General features: G+C 36.1%; 1 protein-coding gene across 1 annotated transcript; it reads left to right on the forward strand.

The window, feature by feature from the left end:
• Positions 1 to 556: 556 nt before the first annotated feature.
• LOC113121062 (desmoglein-2-like) lies at positions 557 to 12,563 on the forward strand. The gene is made up of 14 exons (XM_026291290.1): positions 557 to 839; positions 2,620 to 2,748; positions 3,769 to 3,930; positions 4,046 to 4,187; positions 4,982 to 5,145; positions 5,425 to 5,556; positions 5,636 to 5,821; positions 6,798 to 7,168; positions 7,268 to 7,410; positions 8,322 to 8,543; positions 9,147 to 9,395; positions 9,715 to 9,842; positions 9,957 to 10,262; positions 10,432 to 12,563. The coding sequence occupies exons 1-14, from the start codon at positions 786 to 788 to the stop codon at positions 11,452 to 11,454; spliced, it is 3,411 nt and encodes a 1,136-aa protein (XP_026147075.1). The 5' UTR covers positions 557 to 785; the 3' UTR covers positions 11,455 to 12,563.
• The last annotated feature ends 484 nt before the right edge of the window (positions 12,564 to 13,047 follow it).

The raw sequence follows: 13,047 nt of genomic DNA on the forward strand, positions 1-13,047 counted from the left end.
AGGGTTTTATAAATGCATACATAAACACATCATACCCTTTATAAAAAAAAAAAAAAAAAAAATTGCAGAAACCCATTAAAAAAACTATGTTTGAACTTTTCAACACAAGTAAAATTTTCTTCTTCTATCACTTTCATTTTATTTCTTTTACATTTTCACTTTTATTTTTCATTTTCTTTAATAATATATTCATAAAATAATCATAATAATTTATATTTTGTATTTATTATTATTATTATTATTATTATTATTATTATTATTATTATTATTATTATTATTTATTTATTTTTATTTATTTATTTATTTTATGATCCAAGTTGTGTTACTCATAGAACATCACATAGAGGGTTAAGAATGGGTCTTATGAATATATGTTGATACTTACTGGGTGAGAATACTTGCCACCCCTTATGATACATGAAATGTAATTATGAAAATTATATATTACCAACCCTTTTCTCTCTTTCTCTCTCTCATAGGCTACAAACGCTCACGCAGTCTCTCTCTCTCTCTCTCTCTCTCTCTCTCTCTCTCTCTCTCTCACACACACACACACAAACACACACACACACACACCCTATTTGTGACGTTAGGTAAGGGTGTGGGAGAAACAATGAATAAGGGGTTAGTGTAAAGCTCTTCGGATCGATCTCGTTCTCATTATCGCGCATCACACAGCACCGGACGCACTTCTCACGCGGGCAGGATCTATTCAACTCTCCACACGCAGCTGGTGACAGCAGCGGCTCTCAGGTGATCAGGAACTACCGTGTGCTCCTCCGGCCATGGCCCGGCGTATATCGCCTGCTGTCGCTTTTCTCTTTTGCTTTGGACTTACGGTAAGTTTGTGTTTTTAAACATGTCAGTCAAAAGATATCAACGTAGCTTACTCCATTTGAGTCGTTCTTCTGTATAACAAAGTATCGTTTTGTAAACCGAAACAATCATGTCGCACACAAAACTGAAACTGTTTACGTTCGTTTGTTTGGGAGCCGGGTCGGTTGTAGCACTCTCGATATGTATAACAACCACATTTATTTTTTTAAAGTTAGTGTAAAAAATGGCCTTGTTTTGTCTTTAACTCTTAAAATACCGGAAGCAATCGCGTCAATTGTCCAACCCTTTACAGAAATGTACAACTAAATGTAAAAAAAGACGTCAAAACTTTACATTATGCTTCTTTTTTTGTTAATCTATTCAACTTCTCTCTCTCTCTCTCTCTCTCTCTCTCTCTCTCTCTCTCTCTATCTATCTGTCTGTATGTCTTTCGAATTGTCTGTTTACAGTGTAACCTATGACTTATTTATAATTTACTATACAAAATATAAAATATACAATATTATGATAGTCTATTATATTATTTGTTAATGATATTGTCAATCAGGAGATAAATATTAATAATACAAACACACACACACACACATACACACACATGTATATGTATATGTTATCATCGTAAATTTAGTATTTTGTTGGGAACTTCCACTATTTACCATGGTGTATTTTCGTAAAATGCATTTCAGAGCAGTTTTGTGTAGAATAAACAGACAGACTACAGCAGTCAAACTGGATCTGCAAGGGTGAGAAAGTATAGCCTAGCCTATCCTATTCAATTACAGGTGTGTTGAAATCCCCACCCTGCGGCACCTCAACGATTTTACATTTCTCAGTAATAATTATTCAAATTCTAATGAAGATGAGTCACCTAGCAACAGTCGGTTAACATGGTTACATAAATGATGGTGAAATATCTGGAATAGTTTACGCGGGACAATCTCAGTGAAGGAGAACTGTACTGCTTTTTTCAGTACGTGCTGGGTTGATGTGCCAAGAGCACAGCCATGGTTGTTTTGGCTTTCGATTTTAATATTTTTGCTTACATTATACCCATACACATGTCATACACAGAGTTTGTATGAGGAAGCGAATAGCACATTTAATCACAGTTTTTAACACCTACTATTTCCTGTTCACAAATGAAAAGATTCAACTTTTTTATACGACGATCATTGGGCCTTCAGTTTGTGTAAAATGCATGTATCCAACATTATGTAATTACTTCACAAAATGTGAAATCTCCATGTGTAACTCTAAACACTAAAACAAAGTTTCTGTAGTTGCAATTCAGAAATGCACAGCCACAAAGAAGCCACTTTATTAAGACATATTTTAGGTTTTATTTCCTTTCTGCCCTGTGCATGTTTTATCTTAGATGTGTGGTCTGATAAGGGTGATCTCGACTTTCGCTTATGCCAAGTATTTCTTTATCTTATCTTTCTTAATTAGAGATTTGCTAATTTAAAGTTGTTGACTCCTGTATAGGGATTTTTTTTTTTTTTTTTCTGTGGTTGCAAATCTTTTCAAGTTTATATTATTATATCACTTTCTGGTCTCATTTAACATAAATTACAGCATCTGTTTAATTTTGTCCATGTTCAGATGGGAAAAGCTTAGTGTCAAAATATGTATGCGTGCAAGTTGCAGCCGCAGATTCGATCATTTATAATGACTCCCCAGTGAATCTTTTACAAATACACTTTTTTCTCCTGCTGTATGAGAAGGTTGGAAGGATAAGTCTTTCATCATAAATTGTTGATGTGCATTTCTGTTTTCCCACAGCATGTGTTTGAGGTTGAAGCCAGATTCCAGCGCTCTGTGGACCTCCACAGGCAGAAGAGAGAATGGATTGTCCCTCCCCAAATCTTAGAGGAGAATGTGGATTACACCAAGAGAGAGTTCATTGCAAAAGTGAGTGAGAGTTTTCCTGTCTCAAACACATTGATATGCAAACATCAATCTTAATGCACAATCAAAGTGTAAAAACAACAAGGCATCAACCTTTTCACCGGGGTGTTAAAAAGGGAAAAATAAAATCTCATGTAATTGCAATTTATAGGAATAGTTAACCCAAAAGTAAACATTTATTGAAGATTTACTCACCCATAGGCCATCCAAGATGAATTTGTTTCTTATCAGAACAGATTTGCAGGCAATTTAGCTTTAAGTCACTTGCTTCTAACAGATATTTTGCAATGAATGGGTGCCGTCAGAATGAGAATCCAAACAGCTGATAAAAGCATCAAAATTATCCACAAGTAATCAACATGACTCAACTGAATGAACGGCTTGTGAAGCAAAAAGAGATTTGAGATTCAAACACGAAACAGGAACTCATGAACTAACCCACTGTCTGAGAGGAGAAGCAATGTTTCAAAGTAAAAACACCTTAATGATGGATTTGTTTCTTACAAACAACAAACCTTTCACTTCACAATTCATTAACTGATGGACTGGAGTCGTGTGGGCTAGTTGTAGATTCTTGTGATGCTTTTATCGGCCGTTTGAACTCTCATTCTGTGACGGCACCCATTCACTACAAAGGATCCATTGGCATATTCACAGCAAGTGACATATTAAAATTTGTCTAAATCTCATCTTTGAAAGTACATTTTCTGCAAGTTTTCATTTTTGGGTGAGCTGTTCCTTTAAATTTATCTTACACATAGAAATGACATAGAAATTCTGCATAGACATTGCATGTAGAATATACATGAAAAATGACAACTTTAACGTCTTGTAATTCAAACTTTGTATATAAAACTGATGTCTGCTGTATCATTATTGCAAAAGTAGTTCACATGTGTGAAATACAGTGCAACAGTATCATCAACAAATGTAAGCATGTAAGATTTACAATGCCTCATGCGTCCAGTCACTGTAGGCTGGATCGGATTTTGTGTTAAATAAATGTGTGTCTTATTTATTTAGATTCGCTCAGATAAGGAAGACCTCAAAGTGAAAAATGTGAGGTACTCACTGAAGGGCGTCGGTGCAGACCAATCGCCGTTCAATTTATTTGTGGTGAATCCTGAAAATGGATATGTCAGGATAACGGGGATCCTTGACCGAGAGAAAATCGCACAATACAATGTAAGTGAAATGGCTGTGATGACGATGACGACGACGATGATGATGATGATGAAGGTGGCTTTAACACCTACACTTGATTATGATGGATGGTGATCTTGAATGTATTCCTCTGCAGCTTTCAGGCGTTGCTACGTTCACAGATGGCAGGATTGCAGAAAATGACATTGGGCTGAGAATCAAAGTGAAGGATCAGAATGATTGTTCGCCTGTTTTCGGTCTGATGAATCCTGGGGCTGTAGACGAGCTCAGTCCACCAGGTATGTCATCTGAAGTTATTACAGATACATATGTATAAAAAAAGGTTGACGAAGTTTGTACAATATACATAATGGTGATAATATGCAGGTTATTGGTTCAAACCAACACTTTTTGTTTTTGTTCTGGATCTTTTAATTAATTAATCTTTAATCTTTAATTAATTAATTTTAAATGTTTTCATATACTAATTTTGATATACTATATACTTTTCTGTATCATAATTCATTTTTCTTTTATATGGTAGGTTTGCTAATTATTTTATAAATAATAGTATCTTATTATTATTATTATTTATTAAAATCTTATTATTATTTAACAAAAGTTTAATAAGAAATTAATTACGGTAACAAATCAGCTGCCCTTTATATATTATGAATATTTGGTAATATAAGGTTAGCTGTAAAATGTGGTACTTTACATATACACAACAGTTCAAACAATTGGGGTCTGTAAGATTTTAAAATGTTTTTGAAAGAAGTTTCTTATGTACACCAACACATTTTTTTATATTAAAAATTAGTATAAAAATTAAAATTATAAACATATGAATATAGTTTATTAAAATATTATTACAATAAATATTTTTATTAATGTAAAAAAATATATATTTTTGTGGAAATATATATTTTTTTCAGGATTCTTTGATGAATAGAAAGTTCAAAAGAACAACATGTATTTGAAATATAAATATCTATTACAACTGCAAATGTTTTTAATGTCAGTTTAATGCATAGCACATGTTTTAAAGTAGATTTGTCCTTTCATTTATCGTGGGTTCTCTTATTTGATACAGAAACTGAAGTAATGAAGATTAATTGCTTTGATGACGATGAGCCAGGAAACCCAAACTCTCAGATCAGGTATGAGATTGTTGAGCAGCAGCCAGCTGGGGACAACATGTTCAGAGTAGACAGTGACGGCACAGTCCGTGTGGTCAATCCTAACCTGGACAGAGAGGTGAGAGGCCACCATCACTGTATCAAATGTGCTTCTGGTGTCTAACATGCCACATACCATACACACACACACACACACACACACACACACACACTCACACACGCACAGCACTGGCTCTTCTTCAGTTACAGCACATATGAGCTTCATTAATCTGTTATTGTTTCATTTTAAACGAGTAATGCATGAACAGATAAAGACGCAGTGACGGCGTTTGTTTAGCATAATAAGCAAGATGTAGACGATTCCACCTTTTTATTCACACGCCATCTCTCTCTTCAGACCATCGATCAGTATGTCCTGCTTGTCAAAGCATCTGACCTGAATGGAGCTCCAGGTGGCAATGCGGCCACAGGGACGGTCACCATCAAGATCAATGACGTCAACGATAATGTGCCTACACTGCAAGGCCCAGTAAGAAAATATCTTCACTATGTTTACATCCACACAGTTATGTTGTTATAGTGGTCCCTTAATTTTTTTTTTTCCATAGTTGGAGGCCAGTATTGAGGAAAATACAGAGAAAGTAGAGGTGATGAGACTCAAAGCAAGCGACCTGGATCTTGAGAACACAGACAACTGGAAGGCTGAGTACAGTATTGCAACGGGCAATGAGGCTGGATACTTCAGCATTCACACGGACGAAAAGACCAATGAGGCAGTCATTATGCTTGACAAGGTGTGCAATGATATTTCTTTCATAATAATCAGAGTATGTTTTTTTTTTATGATACCAAAATGTCAGTATTGATACCAATATTGCTCATATTTCTCCATTCTCAATGCCAATTTCGACACCACAGGAAAAACTTTCATTATGAAACTGTAATAACTCATTTATCATGTACTGTACATTGAAATAAATTTTCAATTAGGTAAACAGATAATTATTTTAAGTAATTATTCAAGTAAGCAGTCGATAATAAAAGTATAACATGGCTGTTTCTCTTTTTCTTTTCAGTATTATTGTTTGATTAACAAGTTTGTGAACTTTGTGAAATAGTATTATACTTAAAAATAAATTCTCAAATGTAATTTATTCCTATTATGGAAAAGCTGATTTTTCAAGCAGCTGTTTGAAATAGAAATTTTGTCTTTACTCTAAATTTCGATTAATTAAAAGTATAACATGGCTGTTTCTCTTTTTCTTTTCAGTATTATTGTTTGATTAACAAGTTTGTGAACTTTGTGAAATAGTATTATACTTAAAAATAAATTCTCAAATGTAATTTTTCCTATTATGGAAAAGCTGATTTTTCAAGCAGCTGTTTGAAATAGAAATTTTGTCTTTACTCTAAATTTCGATTAATTAATTTTCTACTTGTTAATAAATAACAAAAATACTGAACCCAAACATTTGAATAGTAATATACTTAGATTTTTCATCAAAAAGGATTCTATTAACATTCACAAGAGACATAATTTACTGTATTTACATAAATTTACACAGCATTTTTACCATCAAAAAACATGTTAGTCAGACATCACTCAGATGATAAATTGAATGGGTTCTTGGTTATACTGATACAGAAGAAAGGCCAGTATTGTTACCTTGTTATAGTATCAACTTACTTTAAAAGTACTGGTACTTTTGACAGGGATACACAGATTATATATTTGCTTGAAAAATGATCTCATGTCTGTTTTCCCTGCAGGCTGTCAATTATGAGGATGTCAAAGACCTGAACCTTGGCATTGTTGTAAAAAACGCTGCTGATTACCACCCCTCTGTGACTGGAGGAGGAAAAGGAACCAGTGTAAGCTTTGGGGGCAGCGGAGGCGGCGGAGGCGGCGGGGGCGGCGGGGGTGGCGGTGGCAGCTCAGGAGGAGGCGGTTCATGGTCATGGTCAGGGGGTCAGATATACAATGTGAAAATCAATGTGAAAAACCAGCCTGAAGGACCCAGGTTCCTGCCCCAAACAAAAGCCATCCCCATCTCAGAAGGCAAGACTTTTAACAGCAATGAGGTCATCGCAAGATACCCCGCCATTGATACAGACACAGGAAAGGAAGCTACCAACGTAAAGTACGTTTACATAGAAATAATTCTGTCAACAGTTAAGAGGAAATGGCATATACAACTATGAGAAATGAGCTTTAGCTAACTAATTCCTATTTCTTACAGGTATGTTAAAGGATCTGACCCAGATAACTGGCTGACCATCGATGAGAAAACTGGAGCCATTAGAATGAACAAGGCTCCTGACCGCGAGTCCAAGTATCTAGTTAACGGCACATACTACGCCCAGATTTACAGTATAACTCAAGGCAAGTTCAAGATCATTTACTCACCCTAAGGTGTTCCAAACAGACACCAAGCAGTTGCTGATAACCATGGACTTCCATAGTCTTTTCTTTCCATACAGTGGATGTCAATAGCTACCTGCTACTTGTTACCAACAATATAACTAAAACTTAAATTAGATTTTATTTCAGCTAGTTGACAAGGCAACATTTTTCATTTTGATTTAAAGTACTTAACTGAAACTATTTAATACATTATTAAGAATAAATAAATAAATAAATAAATAAATAAATAAATAAATAAATAAATGGAAAACATAAAACAATCACCAAGAAATCGAATAAAAAAAAAAAAAACTGAATATAAAAAGTAAAAAAAAAAATCAACTTAAGTTATTCAAATAACTTAAAGAACAATCATACTTCCAGTATGCAATATTATGCAATACAATGGATATTGCAGGTACGTAACGTTTCCTGAAGATAGCGCCATCTTCACACTGATCAGCTAAAATTGTCAATTAAAAACTTGGTCAATATTTGGATGCTTAACTATCTGCAAGTTATGATGTAAAAATTATTTGATTTAATTGATTTAATCCATTTGTTTACATTGCATTCTATTATATATATTTTAGTACTTTTTAAAAACCTTTTAAGTGAAAGTAGACCGAAAGCTTTTATTTACTTTTTTAGTTTACTTTACGATACATTCGTTTTAATTATATATTACAGTATCATAACATTTGTCTCACATTAATATTTGTGTTTTGATATATATATATATATATATATATATATATACATGTGTATATATATATATATATATATATATATATATATGTATATATATATATATGTATATGTATGTATATGTGTGTGTGTGTGTGTGTGTGTGTATGTATATTATATAATAGTTTCCTTTTCTCTCCTAGACTTGCCTTCAAAGACAGCAACAGGCACTATTGCTATCCAAGTAGAGGATTTTAATGACCACTGCCCAACTTTGACGAGCAAAGTTAAGACACTCTGTACTGACAAGGATGCCGTGTTAGTCACTGCAGTGGATGAGGATGCACCACCCAATGGAGCTCCATTCACCTTCAATGTTGTCCCAGAAGGAACTAATGGGAAATGGACAGTCGAGCATTTAAACGGTAAGCCAGATGTTTCAAGGTTAATGTTTGGCCCACAACAATACTTCACTGACATAACATTTAAAAATTGCATTGCAGTTAAATCTCATTTAAAATATTTTCATGAATACCTATAGAAAAATACTACTGCAGTACCTCCATGTGTCACTAGGGGGTGTTGGCCTACATGTTAAAAGCTAACTATTGTAAGAATCCAAAACTGTGAAGTACTAGTCAGAGATGTGTTGTTGTGGTTCCAAACCCACAAGACATTTGTTCATCTTCAGAACACAAATTAAGTTACTTTCAATGAAATCCGAGAGCTTTCTGACCCTGCATAGACAACTAAGTTCAAGGCCCAGAAAGATAGTAAGAACATCTTTAAAATAATCCATCTGACATAAGTGGTTTAACCTTAATTTTAAAGAAGCTACAAGAATGCTTTTTGTGCAAAAAGTAAACAAAAACAACCACTTTATTCAACGATTTATTTTCATCCATTCAGTCTTCGTCGCACATACACAAAACTACCAGAACACACACATCTGGTGCTGATGACACACGAGCTGGCGTCCTGCCATTACTGACCTTGGGGTTGAGATCTTCTGTTTTTCTTCCAATCAGATACCACAGCCATCTTCAGAATACATGAAAAGCTGTGGCCAGGAGAATATGAGCTGACGGTAGACGTCAAGGACGAGCAGGGGTTGTCATGTCCAGAACCTCAGAAAATCCAGGTGGATGTTTGCACCTGTACCCACCAGGGAGCCTGTGCCCGAGCAGGACCAATGGGACAATCAGGAACATTTAAGGGATCCAGGTTTGGACCAGCTGGAATCGGCCTGCTCTTCCTCGGACTCCTTTCATTATTACGTAAGTTTGTAAAATATCTTAGTCTACTAGGTAAATCTGACTTTATTGACTTTTTCTAAACATTTAGTTAATTTCCTGCTTTCTAAAAACTGAAGTATGCCGTTTCTGCAGAACTAGAGTCACTAGAAATAAACCCATGAATGGCATACTTATAGTACAATTTATTTTGACATATTTTTTAAAAAACATTCTGCACCTTACTTCCTTTAACCTTATTGTGCTCTCCTAACAACTATTATTATTCTGGAGAACACAAAGAAGATGTTATGACTGATAGTTATGGTGTGAAAATAATTGCTGTATTTCTCCTCTGTTACAGTCATTCCACTCCTGATGCTGCTGTGTCAGTGTGGAACTGCTGGGATGGCAGGCGCTTTCGCAGAAATGCCCTATGACACTAAAGAGCATCTCATCTCTTACCATACCGAGGGCCAGGGAGAGGACAGGGTAAGATCTTGAACTTCTGATTGAACTGCAATGTATGTTACCAGGAACAAAATCTGATTAAGATGTTATTTTGATCTCAAAGCGAAATGAATCAAACCCTTTTGTCTCTGATAGGATATTCCACCACTCGATGTTATTGATTATGGAAAGTTAGGTTTTGCATCAAGAGATGTGGGTGGCATGCGTATTATCGGAGCTGGAGGAGCAGGAGGAGCAGGAGGAGCAAGCTTCATGGAATCCACTTCCACAATGGGTGTTCGTGGCCACAATGGCTACAATGGCTTCAATGGCTACAATGAAATGGAAATGTCCTACATAGACTCAATCAGAAGAAGTGAGACTCTTAGGAGTAGAGGAGCGGCTGGAGATTTTGATGGAATGGCCGTGAATGATTTGTTCCTGGGCGAATACTACTCACAGGTTAATAAAAAAAAAATTTTTTATCTACTGTTCTATCATATTCTATCTATCGTTTCATTGTTCAATCTATCACTCTATCATTATTATCATACTATTATTATATTGCTGTATTGTATTATTTATGTAGCTCACGTGTATATATATATGTATTGCTCTATGTGTGTTACAGAAAAGCCATGCAATGGAGGATGGATATGCTAAGAACGAGTCTAAGGCGTATGACTATGAAGGGAAGGGCTCTCCTGTGGGCTCTGTGGGCTGCTGCAGCATCCTCGAAGATAACAATGACCTAGAGTTTCTCAATGACCTCGGGCCCAAGTTCACTACTCTCGCTGAAATATGTGGAGGTAAAAAGAGCGAGGTCCCTGCTCCTCTTCCTCTTCCTCCCAAACCCACGGGGGGCCGTACCGAGGTGGTGTCTTCATCAACCAACGTTATAAATCCTGTGAATATTACCACTAACAGAACTATATCTTCAAACGCATTGAATGTAGCTTCCAACACGGCTACGACATCATCTACCCGTGTGGAGAACGTCATGGTCACAGACAGCCGGCCCACAGTGTTTACAAGTGTCCAACCGGCTCAAACGCTCCTGGTGCAACAGCAGCCAATGTACTACATGGTGGAGCCGCAGCCCAGCACGGTACTGCTCGCTGAAAGGCCCGCCGTGGGACAGAACATGTACGTGCTGAACAGCGGCCCGGTAGCCGAGGGGGTTGTAGTCCAGGGCGCCAACATAGCTACGAATACCCTGACCCGCGGCGAGAGAATGGTGCTTGTGGACGGGGGGGCACCTGCTCAGGCTGGGATGCTGCACACAGGTAATATGTCCGGGTCACAAATGTTCCTGGTTGATGGGGGAGCCACGAGCGGTCAAGTCCTTCAGGGGACGCTTCGGAGAGGGGTTGCTGGATCTCAGGGCCTGCTAGTCATGGAAGGACAAGGGGGTCAGGTGATTCAGGGGTCCCTCAAAAAAGGTGTTTCCACTCAGGGTGGATCTCAAAATGTCCTTTATATGGACAGCAAAGGGGGATCAGGTGGGGGGGTTCAAAGGGGGATGATGTCCACAGGGTCGTTCAGTAGCATCGGATTAGGTGGGTCATCTGTCCAGATTAACCAAAACCCATCGTCACATAAAGTCGTTGTTCAGGAGAGAAAGGTTGTGACAACACAAAGTGTCAAGCAATAATATAACACTCATTCAGTACTTGTCTTCAGAGCTCATGCGTGCAAATCATTAGAGTTTCATGCTGTTACCATGTTAGGTTACATAGAATATGCAAATAATGCTTGAAAACTGGTTTTTAATAAACTACCTTGAGGTTTACTTCTCTGTATGTGTAGTGCATTATACTTGATTTTCTTTTCCTTTCATTTATCCCCATGCCTATAAATTATATGTTACTGTATGTGTGTATTCAGTGTGTCCTCTGTAAAGTCTGTTGTTTGCGGAAAATATGCACAAGTTGTCCTGAGGCCATTCCTGTTCAGTTCATGCAAATCAGCAGAAAGCTAAGTGCAGATATATGAGAACATAAACACAGCCAGAAAGAGTCAATTCAAAAGACTATAGAAGGACAGATGTTTTTATTTGATTTTGATTGTTTGTTTTAGAAAAGTATAGTGATGTAAAAGACAATTCATGAATCAGTTGTGGCAATGTATATTTCGGGTAGCTGTTTATAAAAATGATCAGTGTGTTATATTAACCAGTTTTTACACTACCTTTCATTCCTCTTCTTAGTTACTTTTTGTAATCCAATATGAAGTCTGATTAGTAAGTCTGTGTTTAGAAGCTTGTGGTTTCTCTTTGCAGTGTGGTTAAATAAGAACCCACATTCCAAGCAATAATAATCATATGTATGAAATGAATGTAACAATGTCTTATATTTTCTCTCAAAATGCTTTTGTATTAAGAATACAGTAGCTAAAGCACATTTCTTTTGTTTAGTCGTTGGAATTTAATGCTAAAAACAAAAAAATTACATTGGTGCTGGGTTTTTTTTCTATTCACAGCTCTGGTTTGGTACAAAAAATATTTTATTTTCTTGAAGTTTTTTTTTTTTTTTTGAAGGGTTGGCTAGTGGTTTCCAACTTTCCCAGAAACCGACTCATCAGCTACATGCTGGGAAAGTGTGTCACTACTTTTCACATAGAAACTTTTTTCAGGGGTCAATATTGTAAAGCAGCGTAAAACTGTTTAGAACTTCTTTTTTTTAATGCTGATTTTATAAATGTTTCATATGTTTCACTGTAGAACAGAATTCCAAAAGACAATAAAAAGTCTTTTAAATGCCATCCGTTGTGTAAAACTGTGTCTTTGGACAAGTGTTAACAAAAACTTGAATCTGTAAACTAGTAATTCAAGGGAGGCCAGCCATTCCTCCAGCAATTTCACAAGCTCAGTTTCAGACAATAAAATTGGCAAGAACAACCCATGGCTGGGTTTCTTTTTCAAAACAGTAGCACCAGTTACTTTGTTTCCCATGTCTTGACTGACAGCTCTCATGTTGCCATGTTGAGAGAAATCGAGGCAGTGTGTGCGCTGTGTGAACATGACGTTACTGTAGTTCTAGACTAAATATGAACATGTATTTACTCATTTGCACAAAAATAGATTCAGTATTCCTCAAAATGCAAATTCAGAATATTAAACAAACCTGCAATAATAAATTTTTTAAATAGACAAATATTATTATGGATTTTATCCCATTTTATTAACTAATGTATTTGCTGCAGACCTTTGATGATCCAATTTAACCATATTAATAAGCAAAAATGA

Source organism: Carassius auratus, chromosome 20 (assembly GCF_003368295.1).
Source record: "Carassius auratus strain Wakin chromosome 20, ASM336829v1, whole genome shotgun sequence".
Classification (NCBI taxonomy): Eukaryota; Metazoa; Chordata; class Actinopteri; order Cypriniformes; family Cyprinidae; genus Carassius; species Carassius auratus.

Coding starts and splice junctions, on each gene's coding strand:
- LOC113121062 (XM_026291290.1), top strand. CDS start 786: ATGGCCCGGCGTATATCGCCTGCTGTCGCTTTTCTCTTTTGCTTTGGA. Junction 3,931..4,045: donor AGAAAATCGCACAATACAAT/GTAAGTGAAATG, acceptor ATTCCTCTGCAG/CTTTCAGGCGTTGCTACGTT. Junction 7,169..7,267: donor AAGGAAGCTACCAACGTAAA/GTACGTTTACAT, acceptor TATTTCTTACAG/GTATGTTAAAGGATCTGACC.